The following is a 23,693-nucleotide window of genomic DNA, read 5'->3' as shown; positions in this document are numbered from 1 at the left end:
CGGCCATCTTTGCAGCTGTTAGCATACATTTCCATCGACTAACATTAGCTAAAAACAGTTTATAAAGTGGAGAAAATAGCCGTGGAACAGCTCCGTTAGCTGCTGAGTTACTGCTGGTAAATACATCTAACTCACTGTGGTGTCCAAGTGTTTTAATGTGAACAATAACTCCAGTATTTTAACTTCTAAAATCTCCATTAGTTTACAATTGCTGCTAATCCCATAATGCTTAGCGATATGATGTCACATTCCCGAACTCTATTGTAAATGGGCAAAGGATGAGGTAAAGATTCCACATAACGGTCACTGGCCAACAATACTATACATTAGGGTCATGGGTATAGACGTCACCTTTGTAAATATCCATAGAAATCACGAGAGAAAAAAGAAAAACTCATCTTCATCTTCTATCCAAAAATACTTTATTAAACGCTGCATTATTGAAGGATTTTCTGCCAACCTATAACTTTGGAACAGAGAGGATTAGCATTTAGCATTTAGCTCAGAACTTTTATATGCTAATTTGTATCTAAAATAAAATCTCAAAGTCTTTACATTCATTAAAGGGGGCCTATTATGCAAAATCGACTTTTTCAAGCTTTACATCATGTTATTAAGTCATTCCCTCATTAAAACCATGCCTGAAGTGTTGCCTTGGCACATTCACGTATTTTCGAGTAATCTGTAGAAACTCTGATGGCGGCCATTTTAGGGATAAAACGCCTGATTCCTTCAGGAAACGCCCTCGACCTCCAGGATACGCCTCCGACCTTTCGTCACCAGCCGAGTAACCAACCACTGCTCCTCAGCAGAACCCCCTCCCCGCAGTGTCTAGCCCTAAGATGTAAACAGAGTCATCATGGAGGTTTAGCTTCATGTGTTGTGAACCGGAGCCACAGCAGACTTTTACAAAGACACACATCAGTGTTTCTTTTACCGAAACACCCAGGATTAAAACCGGTGACAAGAACACTTATTTCAGTGTCTGGTTCTGCGCTGGGCCTTGATGATGCACAGAGCCTCCGGAGAAAGCTAATGCTAAGCTAAACCTCGAGTCATCACGTGGAAACGAGAAATATGCACAAATAAAGTCAATAAAACCACCACACACATAAAGAACCGTTTAACAATGATCACACACGGAGCCAGGCTTGTTGATTTGGAAGTTTATTGCTCACATTTCATTTACATAGCCGAGTGGTTTTCTCCCGGAGCTAACAAGCTAGCCGCGATAAGCTAACGGGAAAATTCACTGAATACAAGCATATTATGCATTGAAAACGTCACTAAAACAGGCAACTGCTTGAAGCAGCCTTTATGCTGATCACACACTGAGCCGGGCTTGTTGATTTCGTAGTTTATTGCTCACATTTCATCTACAGTGAGTCGTAGCCGAGTGGTTTTCTCCCGGAGCTAACAAGCTAGCCGCGATAAGCTAACGGGAAAATTCACTGAATACAAGCAGCATATTATGCATTGAAAACGTCACTAAAACAGGCAACTGCTTGAAGCAGTCTTTATGATGATCACACACGGAGCCTGGCTTGTTGATTGTGTAGTTTATTGCTCACATTTCATCTACAGTGAGTCGTAGCCGAGTGGTTTTCTCCCGGAGCTAAGGCACTATTAGCCGCGACAAGCTAACAACCTTCACCTTCACAACATTCATTGAAAACAGGCAGCATATTATGCACAAATAACGTCAATAAAGCCGGCAACTACTCGAAGCAGCCTTTACGATGATCACACAATGAGCCTGGCTTTAAACATTTGTGGTTTATTACAGACTTTTCATCAACAATGAGCTGTAGTCGATTATAACAAGCTAACGGGTAACCTCGAAAAACCATTGTCCACCTGCACAGATAATGTCCGTCTTTGAATCGTATGGGCTCTTGCAGATCCTGGTGTCGTCCATGGGGGTATAGTTAGAGATCCATAGGGCATGGCAGGAGCAAAGAGATAGCCTCCAAACAGCAGTTATTTTTCAGGCAAGAGCCTCTTCCAAGCGTCCGGTGTGGAAGGTTCGTCTCCAAATAATATCCTGTGTGGCCATTGTTCACAAAGTGATAAACAGTAGCTCCTTTCCAACAATAAAAATTAAAATGCACCGATCGTAGTTTCATTACTGTTGAGACAACGAGCGCAGTGTTGTTGTGATGCCACAGACAGCGTGTGGAGGGGGCGTGTCGGAAAGGGTCAGAGGTTCTTAAAGAGACAGAGGCCTATTTCAAGCCATTTGCTACGCCATTTTGAAAGAGCAATTTTATACAAGGCAGTTATTCTAATTTACTGCATTGACAGACCAACAGAAGGTTTCGTCATCATTGTAGTGTGCTATGTGGCTGAAAAAAGCATAATACCCCCTCTTTAATGATTTCTAACTAAGCTTTGATCTCATATGTGCTCGATGGGTTGACCAGCAGCTGAAAACATCTGTGGCTAATGCTAACGGCTATAGGAAAAACACATTAAGCAGGCTAACGGACGAGACAACTTGCTAACTGTCTGCATACTAGGATCGAACGCCCTTCTCCTTTTTATTTCTATGGTTTCAACAGTTTGTACATGAACAGGCTAAACATAATGCTAGCTTCATGCTGCATGCTAACGGCTAGCTTCAGGTCTCGTTTTTCTTATTCTTGTGAACCATATGCTGTGTCAGAACATTCGTAAAGAACTAAACTTTATTTGTATGTGTTAAGTATATTTCTTAAACTTCTAAAGAGTGAAATATAATGATTTCACTAACACTTCCTTGCCTCTCGCTCGGCCATGCCCCTCGGTTATAATGCAGACGCACTGTATCTATGAGCGAGTCCCAGTTCCATCCTTGGATTCTAGAAGTTTCTATGTCACATCATTAAAAAAAAAGAAATCTGCTTTGTTCAACTTCTCTACATATAAACTCAACAATAGGTTATAATGAGAAAAACCTGTCACATGCACTTTAAATTGCCAGTATTTTGGAGGAACTTCTTAACTTCATTGACAAAGACACTAGTTGCTGACCTTCATGCGGCCAGTGTGTGAAAGTATTTTGTGTGACAACACTGACAGAAATGTATATTTTTAACACTGACACTGCCATTTTACCACAAGTGCAATTATGAAGAGATGTATGAAGTATTTTGACTTGTTAGGCGTTTGTTATTATATATTATGTCCTCAAGGCGAGACACTGCAGGTGAATAGGGAATAATATACATTTAGACGTATCCATTTGAAATACAATTATAGAAATGGATCAGGTTTAAAATTGCAGGTTTATCATATTGATCTATTTATATTAGATACAAAACATTATTTTGAAGAAATTTAAGGTGAAACACGTTTGTTTTCTCAATTTTTAGGTGTTTTTGAATGATAAAATATCTGTAATAAATGCTTCATATTTATTCTGTTTACTGCGTGGCATGTCACGAGGCGTGGCTTTAAACAGGAAACCTTTGAAGAATCATTTCAAATGTTGAGATTAAATTTAATCAGGCTATGAATTACACTGCAAAAAATTATACATCTCAGTATGTATTTGAGAATATTTGACCTCAATGTCAGTAATGTTGACTTGCCATGTAATCCCATTTGCCACTGCAGTGAGCACTTAAAATAAGTGATATAGTTTATTGCAGTGTGACTCTGGAGAAAAACAAATCCTGGGGAAAAAAATCAAGTACATGACTAGAAAAAGGAGAGTTTGTCCCTAAACTAAGAAAAATGCATTTTTGCAAACAACCCTTAAGACTTGATTTTTTTTGCACTCGGGTGAAAGAGTAAAATATAAAATAAAATAAAAAGTTTTGCCTGCAGTGTCTCTCCTTAAAACCCAAAGAATCGTGTGAGTAAAAAGTTTGTAATTTTAGATTGAATCCATCTAGAACATTGTATCACGGTGAATAAAAAAAATAAAAAAAGATAAAATAAACATACATGCGCACTTGCTCCATTTTTATTTATTGTTGTGTCTGTAGCATTTGTGCAAACAACAAATAGAAACTCAACTTCATATATATATGTACACATCCGGCAAAACGGGTCTAACCATGTTCTACACACACTCCCAAACCAAACTTAAGAAGTGGAGAACGGATCAGTATTTGCAATCGACTGCTACTTACAGACAGTGTGAGTTTAAGCACAAACAGCAGAAGAAGAGGTTCATCACAGCTGTAAAAGTCTTCATGTAAACACGGTCAGACCAAAGATTGCTGGTTTTAGCTGAGCACATTATCCCCAGTGTTTCCCACAGACGGGTGATGAGACGACGGAGGCACAGACTTCCTTATTTTAGTCATTTTCTCTATTTTTTGTTGTGTGAAATAATAGCCTTATCGCATCTATTGAACCGCAGAGTTGATCATTTACTTTGTAGCTTATTTTTCGACTGGGAGGAAGAACATTTTGACCACTGGAGGCCGCCGCAGTCTCTCCGTGTTGATGGGAAACACTGATTGTCCCTGTTTTGGCATAACAAGTAAGTCCATGAGATGTGATAATATTAAGATACATTCACTAAACAAAATGCAATACTGACAAACGGAGTTGGCAGTTTCTTCGATAGATATCTTTATTCTTTAAGAACAGAATCATATTTTACTGCTAGCTATATATTCATCTTGGTAAATACTCAGAAAAATGTCTTGCCATGGTGTTTGTGTGTTTCGATGGCACAGGCTGAGGGTGCTCCGTTCAAGTGACGTCACTCTCTCGCTCGGAGCGCGGGGCCTTTGTCTTTGGTGCGAGCTGCGAAGAGCTTCTCCACGCGCCACTTTACACTTTACCTGATTGAACAAAAAAAAATCATTTCAATGTCATGTTTTTGAAAAGTTGCTTAGGAGCCACGATCTATTATGAAAGCAACAAAGCATTAATATACTGCACATAAATGACTGATGTTTCGAGACCACCCAAGTCTTTTCTCTTGAACTGAGGCTTGTGACAGGATTCCCATCAGGGTGAGAAGTGGGCGCTGACACTCAACAGTGCACAGGTGTTTAAAGGTACTGACAGTCACTTGGCAGCATTGCTCAAACAGGTCTGTTCAAAAACGTCCTTTTCAAACCGGTGGGACTCCTGTCGCTGACAATGGACTTTGTTAGGCCCGAAAAGTCAGATGTTTTTGACTGGCAATGAGAGGTGCAATGACTCATCAAACTTTGAACATCCCAGTTTGCAAATAAAACAACAGCTCAACAACAAGAACAGAAGATAGCGTTGCCACAAACTTGCATTGAGCCACTTGTACAGCACAAGCTCATAAACTTTTCAGGCTCAGACCCATGTTCTTTTAGCGCAGAGTAAAAGTCTACATCGCCTCTTCAGATGCATGAGCGCATGAAGCAGAGCTTTGGTTGCAGCTTCAGAAAGTACCTTCATTTCACAGGGCATTGGACGAGGAGAAGGAACTGGGTTAAGCTGTGGTTTCAGAAGGAGCGGTGTAGAAAGAATATGGAGTCAGTGAGGAGACAGAATAGAAGACGGTGAACAGTTGGTCTGTTGTGTTACATCATGTCCCTGCACACAAACCTCCTGTATCAGAACTAAAATTACTCTTGTCAATTACAGATCCTCCCAAGGCCCCTCTGTTTGGTCTTGTGGTGCGAGTTGTCTATTTACACTGAATAGAGCACCATGAGTTGGTAGGAAGACCAAACTAGCCTATTCACTTATAATAACACTACAAACAGGCGTTTTCATCATAAATCTCTCTCAATTTCAAATAGGAAAAAATCACACAATCGCTACACTCAGAACACTATTGTTTTCATGTCATTAATATTATGATTTTGGACTTACCTTCAAGATAAGTGCGAGCCACAAACTTGAGAACCTCGTCTATAAGAATAACTGGGAAGGACAGCTTCAGCACCATCAACCACTGCTCTACGTTCAGATGGGTGAGCTTAAAGATCAGCTGAGGACAAGGAAAATCACTGTCAATTCTAAAGTTCAAACACATACTGATTTGATAAACCCCAGAGACTTACAGGCAGTGGGTCCACGTAGATGATCATGAAGTGCAGAGACATGGAGAGGGTCATGGCGCCCATGAGCCAGCCGTTACTCCAGGGAGGCATGCGCACCAGGGACTGGTTCTCCGACAGGCTGTGGCCAAGGAACAGGTCAAGTTAGAGCAAAACAATGTCCTCTATGCTATAGGGACAACTTGGTATTGTCCTGAAGTGCGTGATGTCTGGTTTATCGCCACAATATCATTTCCAGTTTGGTAAACAGTAATTCTCAGAGAACCATTTGGATAAATGAACAAAGCCCAGTTTGAATGCATCACCTGTTGAGAGCGTTGCACATCTCGATAGTCACCAGCACCGACAAGGCCATGGTCATGGGAGGAGCGGCCTCAAACACCTCACAGTGAATGTTGGCAAAGTCTTCATTGTCCTCACTGCACTGCATGAAGTGGGACTGAGAGGAACAAAGAGAAAAGTTGTTAAATAATGCTAAAGAATAGATGCTATGATATAAGAATAAATGCTGACCAGCTGGTAGAAGGTGACCATGGGGCCCTCCTCATCATAGAGGAACCACCAGGCAGCGGCCGCCACAGTCGCAGCACCAACGTAACCTGACACACACAGTGTAGGGGTAAGCTTTGTGTTTTCAAATCAAATACTGTTTTTAAACTTTTGTACCTCCAATGGCCATGTATCTGAAGAAGAGCCACCCAGAGATGAGGGGCTCTTTGGGGGAGCGTGGAGCTTTGCCCATGATGTCCAGGTCTGGAGGGTTGAAGCCCAGTGCTGTGGCAGGAAGTCCGTCAGTCACAAGGTTCACCCAGAGCAGCTGCACTGGGATCAGCGCCTCAGGCAGGCCCAGGGCGGCCGTCAGGAAGATACTGTGCAAAAAACATTTAAGGGTTATGAGAGTCTTTACAGACTATTTCCAGACATGTACAAGTACTCCTCACCAGACGACCTCTCCGACGTTGGAGGAGATGAGGTAGCGGATAAACTGCTTCATGTTGTTGTAAATGGCTCTGCCCTCCTCAACAGCAGACACAATGGAAGAGAAGTTGTCGTCAGCCAGGACCATTTCAGAGGCAGACTTGGCAACGGCAGTGCCAGAGCCCATGGCGATGCCAATCTCGGCCTTTTTCAAGGCGGGGGCATCGTTCACTCCATCACCAGTCTCAATGAGAGAAGAAGGAACAAACGCTCTGTTAATAACATGGTGTTGACACTGTTGTTGACATGTTTTAGGTCAGCTCCGCACCATGGCAGTAATCTCATCAAAGCCTTGCAGAAACTCAACAATCTTGGACTTATGGGAGGGCTCGACTCTGGCGAAGCAGCAGGCCTTTCTGACAGCGTTCTTCTGCTCATGCAGAGGCAGGTCGTCAAACTCACGGCCAGTGTAGGCTTTGCCTGTGACATCCTCATCTTCAGTGAAGATGCCGATGCGCCGGCAGATGGCCACAGCTGTGCCCTTGTTGTCACCTGAGAGCAGAGTTTATGGTGGGATAAAGTTTTAAGAGGAAGGAGAGTTCTTCTGAGGATACTGACCAGTGATCATGATGACTCTGATGCCAGCGTCTCTGCACAGCTCGATGGAGCTCATGACCTCTTTACGTGGGGGATCCAACATGCCAACACAGCCAACAAAGGTCAGGTCAACCTGCAAAACAACACTTGGTTTTGGTTTGTTGTAGGTGCTATGGCTATAATTTAGTCTTATGTATTAGTAAATATACATGAAACCACATTAACTTCCTCACCTCATAGTCTGCAAACTTGGTGGAGTCTTCCAGGTTCATCTCCTCCTTGAGCATAGGGCTGTCCATGGTGGCCAGAGCCAGGCAGCGCAGCGTGTCTCGCCCTGTGCCCCACTCTTTAATGATGGACATGATGTTGTCTTTGACTGGACCGGTCAGCGGCACGCGGTTAGTGCCCACGCGGACGTAGGTGCAGCGGTCGATCACTCCTTCTGGGGCACCCTGGCAAAGGGGATCACACAATCAGCGCTGACAAACGAAAAACCATCATTTATCTGTACGGATATTGACTTCTGCTTACCTTGACAAACATCTTGTTTCCCACTGGGGACTTAGCAGACTTGGCAGGGGCGCAATAAGCGGACATAGACTTCCTATCTCTGGAAAACTCCAGGGTGAATTCTTTTTTCATCAGCTGTTTGATGACCTGTAAAAACATGATAGAAAAGGGCTGATATAGGAATCTGTCTGTAAGCCTGTCATGAATTACAGTAATAACATAGGAGTAAATAGAGGGACTGTTTTTTCTATAGCAGGTCAGTCATTTTACGTGTTATTTCCCAAATTGAGTAAGTACTCACAGAACAACAGGTGTTGGCCCGCTCCACCTTGGACAGGCCGCGCACGTCAGTGTTGAACACATTCATTTTCTCCACCAAACAGCACAGGGCAGTTTCTGTGGCCTCCCCCACCTTCTCATAAATACCCTTGGACTGAAGATCAAGAAGGGAAAAATGCCACTTATAAAATAGGAATCAATATCGGTCCAAAACTCCCTAGAAATGTGGGTCTGCAAAACACAAACCTCGTTGAAATCCAAGGAGGAGTCATTGCACAGAGCACAGATTGTAGCCAACTCCACCAGGCCGTCGTACTGGCCGCACTTTACAGTCGCACCATTCTTTGTCCTAGGAAAATAAAAAATAAAAAATTTAATGTATTCAGGCTTATACATACTATTTAAAAAAACATGTGTTTCTAGGTTAGAAAATACCCCTAGGACTAAAGATGTTACTAAATGTAGTTATACAAAACGGCACTTATGACATTTTATTTCTTGGCTTTTTTTTTTATTATTTTTTTTTTTACTTACACTTCTCCTTCAGGGGTGTACTTTGAGCCTGAGATGTCGAACTGAGCAAGAGCAACACTGTCCCCGTCTACTTTGTCAATGACGAACATCTACAAGAGGGAAGAACAAAAGCAGGAGTTTAGTTTAGACATTTGGAAATCCGTCAGCATTGAGTCCCCCCTGTGGCCGCACCTTGGTGACACACATCTGGTTGGTGGTGAGGGTGCCGGTTTTGTCGGAGCAGATGACGGAGGTGCAGCCCAGCGTCTCCACAGAGGGCAGGCTTCTGACGATGGCGTTCTTCTTGGCCATGCGCCGTGTGCCCAGGGCCAGGCAGGTGGTGATCACAGCGGGGAGGCCTGAGATGGGGGAAATATGCTCATGTTCGGTTATACTGCTGGAGATATATTCTGTTTCTGATACTGTTAGATAGTTTTGTACATGTGGTGTTGGTATTTTACCTTTCATGTAAATCAATGAAAATATGTTGTATTTCAGCTTCTAACTTTCCAAATGAGCTATACCCAAAAGCACTACTACTTGCACCAAGCTTTGATGAAAACTTAAGATCCCTGTTATGAAAATAAATTCCTTGACAGACTTTCTTCCCCCTAGTGCGACACGCTGCCATCGGTATCTATCACAGCGAAAAGGTAAAACTCCTTATGTTTATAGATAATGTAATATGGACAAACCTTCAGGGATGGCGGCCACGGCGAGAGCCACAGCGATCTTGAAATAATAGATGGCCCCACGAAACCAGGAACCTCCATGCACCGGGTCATTGAAGTGGCCGATGTTGATAATCCACACAGCCACACAAATGAGGGAGATGACCTGGAGACAATGCATCTCATGACAATGCCAGGAGAAAAAATGACAATGCGTAACAATCCAAAATATTTTTTATGACGTTACTTTGGAGAGCTGTTCGCCAAACTCGTCCAGTTTCTGCTGCAGTGGGGTCTTCTCCTGTTCGGTGGCCGCCATCTGGTCACGGATCTTTCCGATCTCAGTGGTGACGCCGGTCGAAACAGCAATACCGACAGCCTTTCCTGCCGCAATGTTAGTGCCCTGAACACAAGGACAAGTACAGTGTGAATCCAAAACAGCTCATGAACCGATGTGACAGACCTAACTAGAAAATGTGTCTCTAAATAAACAATCAATGCTTTTGATCAGACTCACAGAGAAGAGCATGTTCTTCTTGTCCTGGTTGACGGCGCGGGGGTCTGGGACAGCGTCTGTGTGCTTGATCACACTGACAGACTCGCCTGTCAGAAGATCACGGATGTCAGAGCGCAACACAGAACTATGGGCAATCATGATGTGTGTCTATGGTTTACCGGTGAGAATGGACTGATCCACACGCAGGGTGGTGGATTTAATGGAGATGATCCTGATGTCCGCTGGCACTTTGTCGCCAACTGGAATAAAGAATGTATTAAACATGTTTAGATGATATGAAAGTGCTACTGAGATGTCAGGGCAGTGCTGATCCCAAAGGAGACCCTATAGGCCAGGGGTAGGCAGCTTTGCTTGTGGAGGGCTGATTTCTTCATCGTCAAAATATCCATTTTCAAAATGTACTAATTAATTCCAACAAACATCACATCTAACCAAGGAAAAGTCATAAGTATAATCGTGTTGACTGATCCAGCCTGGACTAAATCATTTCCAGAGCGTGTGTGACGGAGGCTCAGTAGTCTGAGCTCAGAGTGTGTCTGGGGTGAGCGTGGCTTCAGACCTGCAGTGTGAGCCCGGTGCATGGCAGAGATGCAGCCAGTGATTGTCTGGTTTTAGCACTCACGTTGGATCGTGTTGTTGTTGAAAACTGATCCCAGAGTCCGAGCGGGACCTTGGGGAGAGCGCGAAGTGAAAAGAACAGGTGTACGGTCAACACAAGGAGCAACTCCGAGCACGGGCCGCTCACTTTTAAGGACATTTACACACTAGCTTTGTTTGTTTCTCTTAGTGATGGGATTCGTAGCTCTTTCACTGAAAAGACTGGCTTATTTTTATATTGTATTTTTGAAAGAAGTCGGTCTGGGAAATCATATCAAACAAACAAGGCCAAATGATTTCTAGTGTCTTGTTACGCTGTTTGGTCATCTAAAATGGCATTAAAAGACAGAAAGGAAAACATACAGATCTTTTCGCAACCGAGATCCTTACAAGCCGTTCATTGGAAAGAGAGCTATTCTGAAAGCTGAGGGGGCATAAGATTCCTTCTGTGCTTCAATAATAAACTCATTCAAAGCCCGTTGGAGAAAAGGTAACAAAATCCATGTCATCAGTGATTGAAATCATCTTTATGTATTAGTGCAGACCGAGAAGATGTTGAAATTAGCCAACAAACAAGGTCAAAACATCTACATTTGGGCAAATTCTGAAACTATAGACTTTTTACAATGTTACAATTGTGTCATTTTGTGCAGAACACTGCAGTTTGCCTTAGGTTTACACAATAGCTCATAATCAAAATCTCCATTTGTACCTGCAGACTGCACTTATTTAGGAAGCAGCATCTTTGCGAAAAATAAAATATCCTGTCTCTTCTACAAGCATGTTCTATCATTTTAATACTCACCTCCTATTTCCCACCGCCTCCATGTGTGTTCTGGCATGTGCTCGTACTCCCCAGAGGTCACCATTGTGACCTTGTCCATGTGTATGTATAGCTGTATGTTGCATACAATATGTAGCCTGTACAAGGTCACCAAGGCCACATACTTGAAGTCATGCAACAGTTATGACTTGAAGCTTTTTTCTGTGAACTATTCTAATTTTAACCTGTCACATTCCCCACTTTGCCTATTGTTTAAGCGCATATGTAACAGGTATGTCCTCATAGGTGGTGCTCTGTGATGATTTCATTTGTGTTTTCCTAATCACAAATTAGTCTATTTGGATAATGCCAGTGGTAAGTATTAATCATAGATGAAAATTTATTTTCCAATCATAGAGCTGGAACAAATTTGGAACGTTTATCTCTTTCTGTAGCAACCTAAGCCCATTTCCAAAAAGAAAGGGAAATAAATTCATCACAAGAAATGTCAAACCTCTCAAACATCTTGCCGAACCTGCCATAAGTCTGCCAGGAAGCAAACCCACCCAGGCACAGCGAGAACATGCGACTCTGCATAGAAGGATTTTTGTTTTTTACGTAGCGACAGCAGCATGAGACTGTGTGCATAGAGTCGTACCTGAGATCTCCACCACATCCCCAGGAACAATCTCCCTGGCTTTGATCCTCTGCACGCTCTTCCTGTCGGCGCGGTACACTTTGCCCATCTCAGGCTCATACTCCTTAAGAGCCTCAATGGCACTCTCCGCATTGCGCTCCTGCATGAAATGAAAACAGGTAACTATTGATAAACTAATCTAAACATACACTTGCCATTGCATAAGTGCAGCCTTTAAAATAAAAAAATAATATAGATTTTATTGAATTCACAGCTTTTTCCACTTACAGTATGGGCCCCATTTGAGGACTTTTGAATATAACTGTTGTTTCGAATTCCTAATTGCTAATTGCTAATTGCTACGGCAACGACCCTCATATTACATCACTCACAGTCAGTCGACAAAATCTCAAGCAAATTTTATCGACTCTAATCTATAATACATCGTTTCATCCAAAAGGCTTTGTTCAAATCCAATAAAATGCTTGGCTTCATTTGTGGCAAGCTTTGGATGTAGCCACTGCTGCCCTGAGGCTGCCAATCTGCGCCATCAGCCCCTCGAACCACCACTAATCCCTCACTCACATACACATATCGCAGTGACAGAGGCAAAGTGCGTAAAGTGCCTTGCTCGAGGACACACACCATGATTGGCATAATGGCATACGCTTGGATCTTTAAATTTTGTTCCTTCTGTTTATTTCTATTTAGGTTTTAGATGCTACTGTGACAAACCCAGCTCTTGAACTCTCAGACAGACATATTTGATCCCTTCCTCTATTCATCCTCCTCCTCTTGTCCCGTGTAACGCCTGACCCGAACAGCATGTCCATTGGAGAAGCCCGGACTGAACCGCTGATTGCCCCGCTCCTTCCAAGGCTACGCCCGCCACCGCCTCAAAGTGCAAAGCCCGACTTATGCCAGCGCCCCCCCTCCCCTCCCCGACTCTCTCCCTTTACCCCCTCATGTGTGAATCCTTGTGCATAGTTTCCAAATGACTGCCACGGCGTTGATATGAACCCCCCCCCCCCCAAACCTCCCCCCCTCCCGATCGCTCGCACACACGCAGAGACAAAGCCGTGCTCGCGGTAACTCGATCATCGCGCTGTATTTTTACTGAGGGCCGCGCGGTGCGGATTGCGGGCGGAGCAGACGGTGTTGCGAGGCTTTCGAGGCGTTCCACTCGTTGGCTTAACCCTTGGCCTTTTCACCTCGCCGCCGACGTCATGCCGCTCATTCGGGCTCGCCTTGAACTTCGCGAGGTGTCTTTCTTTCGCCCCGGCCCCCGTGGAAGGAGCGCAGAGGACACGCCGAGGGGGTTGTTAGCGTGATTTATTGCGTGCGTGACTGTTTCTAAGTATAAGGCTCTGTTTGGGCGCGTGCGTAAAAGACAAGAGTGCAGGTATGTGTCCTTGTGAGCGGCCGGTGTTCTTGGCTGCAGGGCCGGGGAGTAATCTGTTACATTGACTCAGTTACTTAAGTCGTGGTGGAATGAAATAGCTGCACTTTGCACATCCTACTCGTGTTACGTTCATTTGTTCTTACGGGGTGCAGTTTACTTTAGCAGTCTAGCGCACATTAGACAGGGCACTGTTGAGTCCTCAGTGTTGCGGGTTTGAGTCCTGGCTCTGTAAATTTGCTGAATGTCTCTCGCAGGCTCGCCCCGTGCAAACCTCTTAAAGAAAACCTACAACAGGCTGAATAAAAGTGTTTCTTTTGTTTTCAATTCTAACTCTCTGATTGATTTCTTATTATGAGCTAGTTAGAGTACCGTTACTTTAAAACACTCATGTATCAGCAAAAAGTGTCCAAAAAGCGCTATCTACTATTTTTATTACTACTGATCCAAACATTTAGAAAAGTAGATAAAGTCTGGAAAAGTGTGTAAAACTCTATTTTATGTTTTTGTAGATATAATTCTGAAAATTCTGCTATTTCTAAATTAAAGTGATAGTGTGCAAGTCTAAATGTTTTACAAATTTAATAGATTGTGCATAATTGGCCGCCTACACCTGCAATCTGATTATTTGATTATTATTTTTTTTCTAAAATCACTACCTTTGCTGATCTTAACAACTAATCAGAATCCCCGGTGCCATAAATTTGACCAATGAGACGAGCTTTCCTGTGAACCGTCCGGTCGGGTCCAATCAGGACGGGAGGTGGGACTAAAGTAATTGTTTACTTGCAACATTTCTTTCCCTCTTCCCTCATTTTGTAATCTCACAGACAACCACGTTAATAGAAAAAAAAAGAAAGTTCAGAAAGTACAAGAAGCACCAACATATAGACGTATTCAAAAGAAAAGTAAAACCTTTGCTCCAGTAAGAGTACTGTTACTTAATCTTATCAAAGTACATCACTAAAGTATGGTGAAATTTAACAAAAATTTGCTTTAGTAAATATATCTGTTTTGTGTGTTAAGTATACAACATAACTCTTGCCTGAGTAATTATTTCGCTCACTACTTTTTGCTTCGAGTTGAGAATACTGTAATTATTTCATAGTAACGGTACGCAAAGTTGAGTAAATATCCAGGCTACTCTCCCGGCGTGGCCAACTGCTCACTCACCTGCCACACTCCCACCACGGCGTTAGCGATGAGGATGAGGAGGATGACGAAGGGCTCCACGAAGGCGGTGACGGATTCCTCGCCTTCCTCAAACCAGGCCAGCACCTGAGGAAAACAGTTACAGCTTTTCAAAAAATACAACGTTGTCACAAAAAACACCTGGAGTCATGTTTTCAAGACACCTCGTCGTGCATTACCCCTCACATATCGACAGCAGCTTCATTCTATGTTTCCATTAAATGACAGCAGACCGGACTAAGGATAGAAGCTGTTGCTGCCTGAAGACATGACACGTTCCACTTTTACAGTGATTTATGATATCCATTGTCACTACGCCCTGATGTAAACATGTAGCTACTTAAAGGGGATTTGATACGTGTGTAAAATGCTACATTAATAAGCCGCACCTGTTTAGCAGCGTGATAACTGCCCGAGTGTGCCTTCCCATTGACCATTAAAAAGCGGTTTAGTGACCGTGAGCGCCAGCCGCGGAAGAATGCCAGGATCGGGTGACGTTTAGCATTTGTTCATAGGCCTTACGTCATCCCCTGAGTGGGATTTCTTGCCCTTTCTTGACTTTCAGACTTTTCCCAACCTCGTATGTGCACCCTCTGAGCCTCGTCTTTTCACAGAGCTGTTTTGGAAAAGCTCCTTGTTGACATTGACACAGATTAGCCTCAAGCCATCGGAGCAAAGAAGAAACTATGGAAAAAGCAGTGCGGCTTTGGTAGAATTTCTACACAGGGTTTTGAGTTGACTGATGTTCAAAAGCAGCAGAACTGTCAGAGCAATTGAATGGGACGGCATTTGTTTTCATAGCTTTCAGTAACATGACGTGTTCCTTGTAATGGATCACAATTTGAGGACTTTTGACCAGTCAAAAGATACAATATTTTGTAAATAACTAGTCATACATTCACAAAAGCAAGGCAGGTGAAGTGTCTTGCACAAAGACACAATGAACTGGGATTTGAACTGCTAAAAAGTTGTATTGATATTGCTCATTGCTATGACAACGGTCCTAATTTTACATCACTCGAAAACCATAGGTAAAGTCTGAATCATAGACTGTACAATAGCAATGGACTGAAGGCACCCCATAGTGCGGGCTAACGAAGCCTGTGTATGCTAGCAGTTTGGTGAGGTTTTACAAATCTACAAATAGAATGAATTTGTGCATGTTAAGACAAAAGTGTGGATGTCAGAATGACAAGAGGTGCAAAAACGTTTCATTTGAAGTTCTATTAGACCAAGGAACATGTGGAGCCTTCTCCCATTTCACCCATTTCTTCATGATTTCTGGAAGAATGAGGCCATATCTGAATACGTCTGAATATGTCACGATTACAATTTGAGTTGTTTCTGTTTTTTATTTAGTTCGTAGCTTTTAAAATGTATATTTTGAATGCATTAGTTTTTTTTTTTAAATATAGTCTGTGCACGGAATGTTTTTAGCTAACTTCATGTTGGCCAGTGTAGGGTAACAACTAATTACTGTTTTTCATTTGAACTTAAAATATATAAAAAGAGAAAATGAAAATAAACGTCATGCTAAGTGTGTTTAATAAAATGTAGTTTAGTGCTGGTGCTGTTTTACCTTTTGTTAGCATCAAATAAACTTTAGCTTTTAGTTTCAAGGTTAAATGCCCTTAACATAGAACTCTCCTCTGGTGAATTACTAACTTAAGTCATTATCCAATAGCAGCATGTTTTCTGACACATATTGTTTAAATGTATATTTAATTCAGCAGGACACGGCTAACTCTCCATAGGAATAAAAGGAAACAGGAAACAGTCGCTACCCTAGGCATTATTCCATGTAAAGAGCCTTTAGAAAAGAAGATTTGCATGAAATTAAAATGAACTATGTCTATCAAAATGAAATCACTGGTATTGTCCAGAGAAATAGTCTTTCCTAACACATTTGTAAACATTTAATTGTTCAGATAAGGAATAGTGTTGAATTGGTACCAGCACTAGTCATACATATCTTCTCTCCTAAAATTAACCCTGGTGCTCGGACACTCCAGTCTGTCTTCACCTGCCTCTCCAAAGACACAATCGATCTACAGAAGGAGCGCCAAAGCCTGTCAGCGCAGTGCAACGCGACGGCATTCCTGTGCGCACGAACGGGACGCGTGTGGAGTTCTAGCATTTACTGTCCTCTCTTTTAGAAACCGTACACGACTCTGAATCTCTTCCTCTCGTTTGTCATTGCAGACAACAATGCCGTTGTGCAACCCAATCCCTCCCCTGCCCTCCGCTCTCTCCCCTGCTGCTGCAAGCCATCCCTCGATCCTTCCATCTCTGACCTTCACCCAGAGGATACGTTTTCTCGCGCTGGCCTGAGATGTAAGAGTCCTGCGCATGTTTGTGCACAAGTCTACACACTGCTTATTCACAAGGCAGCAGTCTGTAAATAAAATCATACAAATGCATTCTCTATTGGTAAAATACATAATCTACACATGAACCTTTATTTCATAGCAAAGTAAGTATTCATTCCACTTCCTTCAGTCAGAGCTGTGCTGCTTTGGAACATAAAAGTTTAAGTTTTGCTGCATTTGACCCATTCTCCTTCACCCAACTGTAAAAAGTCAATGTTACTGGTCAAAGGGAACTATAATAATTACATGAGGGTAAGTGATGAAAACAAACTGAAGAAAATGTCCGACGCTTAGAAGCAATTTCTACATTTTTAGCCACAGCATTACTATCTTGTGTTGAGAGCAAACATGTTATTGGGTTCAGGAAGTATTCATCATGCCCCTGTTCCTGTTATACTTCCTGGACCCAGTGTAGATCCACTGTAGAAATGAGAGTTACGCTTAAAAACTTACAAACGAGATACAAGCAGCCAGCAGCAGGATCCTGACCAACAGGTCCTCAAACTGTTCCACCACCAGATCCCAGATGCTCTTTCCTAAAAAGATGCATAAAAAAACATGTACACAGACAGACACAGGAAGCATACAAACTGCTTACAACTGATTCAGTAATGTTTTACACAAGTGTGACAGGCAAAACACACACTCCACAGCTATTCCCAGCCAACTGTTTTCAATGGTTATTATTAGTTCTGGGGTTTACTGATGGCATAACGTAATTGACTTGTCACCACTGGAGATAATAGCGGGGAAACTTCGCTGCCCTTTGGAGTCTCCGAGTGCAACAAAACCACACATGCAAATTGCACGAAAAGCCGCCTTACCTTCCTCAGCGGGTAACTCTGCAACGAGAAAGACAGAATGTGTTACTATAATGTAAAGACATCATGTACATCACGAGCAATGAGGTATTTAAAAAACACTGACGTCCCTCTCTGAATAATTAACACTAAGCGGCAGCTGGTTTGTTAAGACCCCTCCTTGTCCCGGTGCCAGATTGTGACCACTTCGCCTCGAAATATAGTGGCTTCACAGGAACTGACCTTTGCGGCGACCTTAATTACTCGCTTATTTGCGCTTGATGTCCTTCTGTCAACGTCTACTTGGCAGCTGGGGAAGAGATGCGCCGTGCTGAATGCACTTTCTCTGCGCCCCCTGGATGAAACGATAACACCCGTCGCATGATGGCACAGACTTCGAAGAACGCAAGTGCCTGCAGTGTCTTGTGTGCATAACAGAGAGGGACATTTGCACTTTGTGTCAGGAGAGAAGCTACAAACAAAAGTAGCATCATTGTGTCTAATGCAGGACTGTTTTTTCTAATGGGTCTAATGCATAGGGCCCAATAGACAAAGGGGCACTTTGCATTGGACTAATTTGTCTAATGCTTAAGACAAATGGGTATAACTTGTCCTATGCATTTGACCCATCCCTCACTGCTGCTTGGGCAACTTGTCTAGAGCCGTGGGCCATTGATTAAGGTTTCCACACCTTTAGGGGAGATTGTATATCTTAACTTTGCATGGAAATGCTGAACTTCCACACAGGAAAAAAAACCCTTCCAGGCCCAACATTGCCACTTTTTGCTCACCGTTGAAGCCATATTTGTCCAGGTTCTTCTTGACCTGATCAGGTGTGAGGCCTGTTTCTTCAGTCACGCCGAAGTATGACAGAACCTCCGGGCTCTCCTTGGTATGTGCGTTCTCCATCGTCGGTCAAGGAGGAGCGGCTTTGGGACAAAGAAAATGAAGCAAAATCACTGATGGAAGGAAGGCCCGCTGGGGGTGAAAGAAAACCAGTATAAAAGGGTACCCACCACTCTCCTGACGTGCGGGATTGGGATTTTAAAAAATTGGCAACCCCCCTGAGTTGACGCGTGCTCTCCCTCTGCCCCCTCTCTCCTTTGAGCCTTTGGACTTGACAGAAAGTGCAACCCGGCAAACTCTCCCGAAAAGTTTTATACACATGAAAAAGTTGCCTCATTGGTGCTTTTCCCCCGCATGTGCCCGGCCCCCATTGGCTGGGGCCTCCACAAATAGGTGGGCAGGGAAGGCCCCGTGTTAAAGAATAGGCTGGGATAATGAGGGGTGGGAGAGGGCAACAACTGCGGTGGGGTATGCTCTGGTGTGTGCTGTAAATAAGACGTGCCCGCTCAGGACAATGGGGCGCATCACGGTGACAGTTTGTGAATGGGATCAGCGCAAAACTGCAGCAAATACCGCTACGTCACTTACTGTGTGATGACGGCATTATTGAACTGTACCAACATGAACTGCGCTGACACTCTAGGAATATTACTCTATGTTTAAGTATTAATCTAACCATCAAGCAATGGATGTAACAGGAGGGGCATTAGAGGGGCATATTAACTAAAATCAAATCTAGCCATGTCAGTCTGAAAGTATAATAGAGTAAAATGAAATATAAGACACGTTATGTTTCCTGAGAACTTTGTGCAGTCCCCCTGGAGTTGATCATGGCCAGTGTAGCTTTACTACTTTTGTTTCTCTGTATCACTGCACTGTTGTTTAAGGATGACTGCAGCACTGTGGAGCTCAAGGTGGCTCACTGACATTTAGCCCAATCTCTCTTCGGAATCAGGTTTCTGCGGCTTGTTCTGAGCACTATGCTCTAATGCTAATAAAACACAGCAGGGATAATGCAGTCGCTCACACAAACAAACACAAGTGCAACAGTGCTGCTCCTGAAACGCTCGTCATACAGGCACGACGGGCCTCCATCTTTCAGCTGAGCTCAGTTGTGGGGTCACCACAGTGAGCCAGGTCTCTGTTTTCTGTTCCAGCACTTCTGATTGTAGCTAACCACACATTGTCTAAAGGAGACAACAGTGTCATGGGCACGAGTGGAGTTTGAGCTGCGGACCTTGCAGTTGTTGCACAATCGTTTGACCATCATGGAATGGAATATAAAGAATGTGTGATGAGCAGAGGTGGCCCGTAACAAAGTAAATTTACTTGGGTACTGTACTTAAAGGACCTATGCCTGACATTATTTCCTTTTTGTAGCGAAACATTCTTTTTGACCCATTAAAGTATGTTGTAAAAGTTGTAATTTGTAAAAAATAAATAAAAATAAAATCAGCCTGATGCGTCAAGTTTGCATTGTTTTATGATTTGTTGATGTTGTGTCAGCCCAAATAGTCAATATGTGACTAAAAGGGGTTTGCCTTTATTGTCACATACTGAGTAAAAGAACAGCAGTGACGGTAAAAATACCCATTTTGTCAAATTTTGGCTAAAAGGGTAAAAAATTAGGCAAAGTGCCTAATTTATAGGCAGTTATAGAGTTATTGAGGATTTGTGTTTTGCTCAAGTAGTATTTTTGTAGACTTATAACTAAATGTAATAGTTTCACTACATTTACATAACGACTCCAAAGTCAAATGTAGACATGGCTCCATTGTTTGTTCATTTTAAATGCTTCATAATGCACATTCCATAACAGCAGGTGGCGCTGTGTGCAGATGCTCTGTCGATGTCACTAACTTGCAACAAGGAAAGTTTGTAACTTCAGTTCGTTCACTTAAAATGCATTTGACGCAACCGTTTTTTTCCTGAAACATAGTTAACACAATAACAAGATTTTGCTCAAAATGTTGCCCAGCATTCATTAGTTTGACAATTTTTTATGATGTTTATAATATCACTTCCTTATTGGACTCACTAACAGGAAGTGACATAGAGAGGCAAACAAATTTAAACTGTTGCCGTGCCGACCATGTTATGTCAATGAGAAATAAGTCAAACTGCTATAGATACAGACGGCATCTCTGGAATCGCCCATATATGGTCATTTTAAAAAACAGTTAAGGGGGAAAACAATTTTGAAAACATTTATATTTTCTCTAATTATTCAAAAACTATTTTAACAAATGCTGAATTATGAATATAGTTTTCTACTAAATAATGATACAAAGACATGGAGAGGAGCAAAGTGGTTCAACAGCCCATAAATACATGAATAACGGAAAATGCTAACATGATGCTACATGTTAGCATCGGGCTAATGCTAACGGTTAGCTAGCGCTTGCTACAACTTTCACTTCTACTGAACAATCTGCTGTGAGAAAATATCCACATGGGCCCGATTTACACTTGACTTTATTTGTATGTGATAAATAAGTTCATATTCCACCAGAAAATGGCTAAAAAGAGTGAAAAATTGTGTTTCTCTAAAGATTCTATTTTCCCCCTCGGCGAAGCCACACCCCCTTCTATGATGAGATGCCGTCTGTATCTATAGAACTTTACCTCTATGTATGTCACTTCCTGTCATTAGATTAGAAATTCAAATAAAAATAACTTGTCTGGCCAACATTTAACTAACATTAAATTATTACTTACAACAGATGTTATCCATCTAAAGAAGTAATATATTTTCAAAAGCATTAAAACCTGGCATAGGCACTTAATAAGCGCCACTGCAGGTGTCATAGCATGTTGTGTTTTTTTTACTCATTAATTGTCCGTGAGAGTAAATACTACAGAAAAGACAAAGGGAGAGAGGGATATTGTACATCCAATTACACAATGTAGATTTTTTTCACTCAAAATTGGCTGTAAATACTGTTTAAATGGCGCTAGCCCACAGCTAGCTTCTGCCCGTTAGCTTCTTCTTTGTGATTCTATTAGTGTGTATTGGGGCCTCCGACCCATAGGCAGCGAAGTTGCAATTGTGGTGTTCTGGCCAGAGACACCAGGGGGAGATGAAAGACCTCTCAATCTTCCCATTAACACTTGTATTACCCCCAGAGGGACTACGGAAGGATTTATTTAGGCAAACAAGTCTCTTAGTACTGCTTTAAGTAATCATTCGACTGAGCAACTTCTATTTTTTATTGAATTGATATTTGACCAGTGGTATCTGTACTCATGTAGTGAAACAACCTCTGCTTATGATGTTTTCTCTCATCACTAAATATCACATAAAACCCCAAATATCTGACTGGTTCAGAGGAATACAGTTAACCCTCTGCAATAACTGACTGAGTGAGCTGCAAAGGTAATCTTTATAAAATGCCACGCTGTCAGGCTGAGTTTGCAGGGTCTGCTGGCAGGCGTTTGGCGTGGGCGGCAGGTGCAGCAGGTTCGCCTGTTTCTGGCAGCTCATCATTTTGATAGATACAGGAAGCGCTCTGAGGCGGGACGGGGATGAGGCCAAAAAGCTGCAGCGATCCAAGCGGCGGTGCGCGGTGCGTAGGTGGAGTGTATCTGCGCCATTGTATTCTTAGCCGAGGATGAGCAGCTGCAGTTTGAAGTGCCCCACTGTAACTGTACCTATAGCAGCAGTTGTGCCCCTCTGGTATAAATAGTGCGGGGGCATGTGGGCAGGCAGCTATGACACAATGGCAGAATTGCAGTGTTCTTTGAGGGAGGTTTCAAAATGTGACACCCTGCAGACGAGGACCCCAGACGCTCAAGAGACGCCCAAGGTGACATGAAGGTGACATCGGGACTGGCCTGCACGGGGGAGTATTATTAATCTGATGAACACATAAGAACAGTAGTAAGTCTGCATACCTAAACCCTGAAAATGACAACTCAATCTTCCGTGACAAATATCTAGGAAAACCATTTGTATTTTAACGTTTGTGAACAGTGCAAACATCTTATGGAGGTGCACAATGGAGCAATAACATGTTCATCTGACAACAGCGCTCACACTCTACAGTCTTCATTTTGGACTCCTGTTCTACAAATGTAATAAAATTCACAGTGTCTCTTGTATCTAACTAGGACAATGTGGTTGTTTGTCATTAATAGAATATGCGGAAATATTGTCTCTTACTAGGAAACTCTCCTATTGAGTCCCTAATGTGTAAATGTAGTCCCGCGGCCTGCCATCTAAACAATGTGTCGCCTTGAAGCGGCTTGTTCTCTCTTTCACCACGTGCCGTGTCCCTGGAAGTGTCCCAAGGAGAGATGTCCACTCTTAAGTAACCGTGTCCTGAGCCCATGAAGCGGACTCGCTCTGCCTCTCGCGTGGTGGCGTTATGTCACGGTCTCTCTCTCCTTTGGCCCCAGTGTTCAGACCTCCTCCTCCTCCTCCTCCCGCCCTCCCTCAATGAGTGCTCTGCAAACTAATAAAGAGACACTTCCTTCTCTGAGGAACAGCAGCAACCCTCAAGGAAGACTCTATATCCTGGAGTATGACGGTGGAATCTACACCACGCTATGCACGGGCCTTTCAAGCTTCAAGGGTCCAACTATTTCAAATAATGCTGCCTCTAAAAGCGAGTCGTGTGTTTACATGTTATAACATTCCCAAATGCCTACACACTGAGATGACAGATACGGATTGTATAGTACAGTCTAAAAAGGTCCATTTGGCCAGCATGAATGAAATCTTTTTCTACTGATCTAAAATGTGTAAAATGTGCAAATATTGTGGTAATCAACTACAAAGTCTGTGTTCACTTTTGCCTTGCTTTGTGTTCCTGTGTGTTCCTGTTTTGGTGAGAATCAGTATTGTTACTTTAAAATACTTGCAGTAATTGCATAATGAAAAGTGTTTATCTGACAATCAGTGTGTGTGGCTTGTACCATAGCTGGTTGTTTCTCTGGCAGGTTAGTTGAAGGAGTTTGTCATTCTTGGAGCTTTGGAGTATATTTAACCCTGAGGCTCCCCGCCGGATGGCTACACCATATAGGGGCCTGTGTGCGACCACGCTGGGAATGACAGGGTGCACACAGCAACAACAGCGCTGACACAATGATGGATGAGCAAG

General features: G+C 42.9%; 1 protein-coding gene across 1 annotated transcript; it reads right to left on the bottom strand.

Annotated features, from left to right (window-relative positions):
* Positions 1–4,603: 4,603 nt before the first annotated feature.
* On the bottom strand, positions 4,604–18,859 carry atp2a1 (ATPase sarcoplasmic/endoplasmic reticulum Ca2+ transporting 1). Its single transcript, XM_079564010.1, has 25 exons — positions 18,762–18,859; positions 18,537–18,674; positions 17,770–17,787; positions 17,399–17,481; positions 14,559–14,663; positions 12,008–12,146; positions 10,148–10,228; positions 9,990–10,075; positions 9,720–9,875; positions 9,497–9,638; positions 8,994–9,160; positions 8,823–8,911; positions 8,535–8,637; positions 8,311–8,442; positions 8,031–8,156; positions 7,733–7,951; positions 7,521–7,632; positions 7,231–7,454; positions 6,926–7,146; positions 6,651–6,853; positions 6,498–6,583; positions 6,290–6,423; positions 5,988–6,105; positions 5,797–5,914; positions 4,604–4,781 (listed from the first exon to the last, which is right to left on the bottom strand). Exons 2-25 carry the CDS (start codon positions 18,652–18,654, stop codon positions 4,771–4,773), a joined length of 2,991 nt encoding a protein of 996 aa, XP_079420136.1. The 5' UTR covers positions 18,655–18,674; positions 18,762–18,859; the 3' UTR covers positions 4,604–4,770.
* Positions 18,860–23,693: the final 4,834 nt, after the last annotated feature.

The sequence above is a fragment of the Gobius niger genome (genome assembly GCF_951799975.1).
Source record: "Gobius niger genome assembly, chromosome: 10".
Lineage (NCBI taxonomy): Eukaryota > Metazoa > Chordata > Actinopteri > Gobiiformes > Gobiidae > Gobius > Gobius niger.
This window is presented reverse-complemented; position numbering and strand designations above follow the sequence as displayed.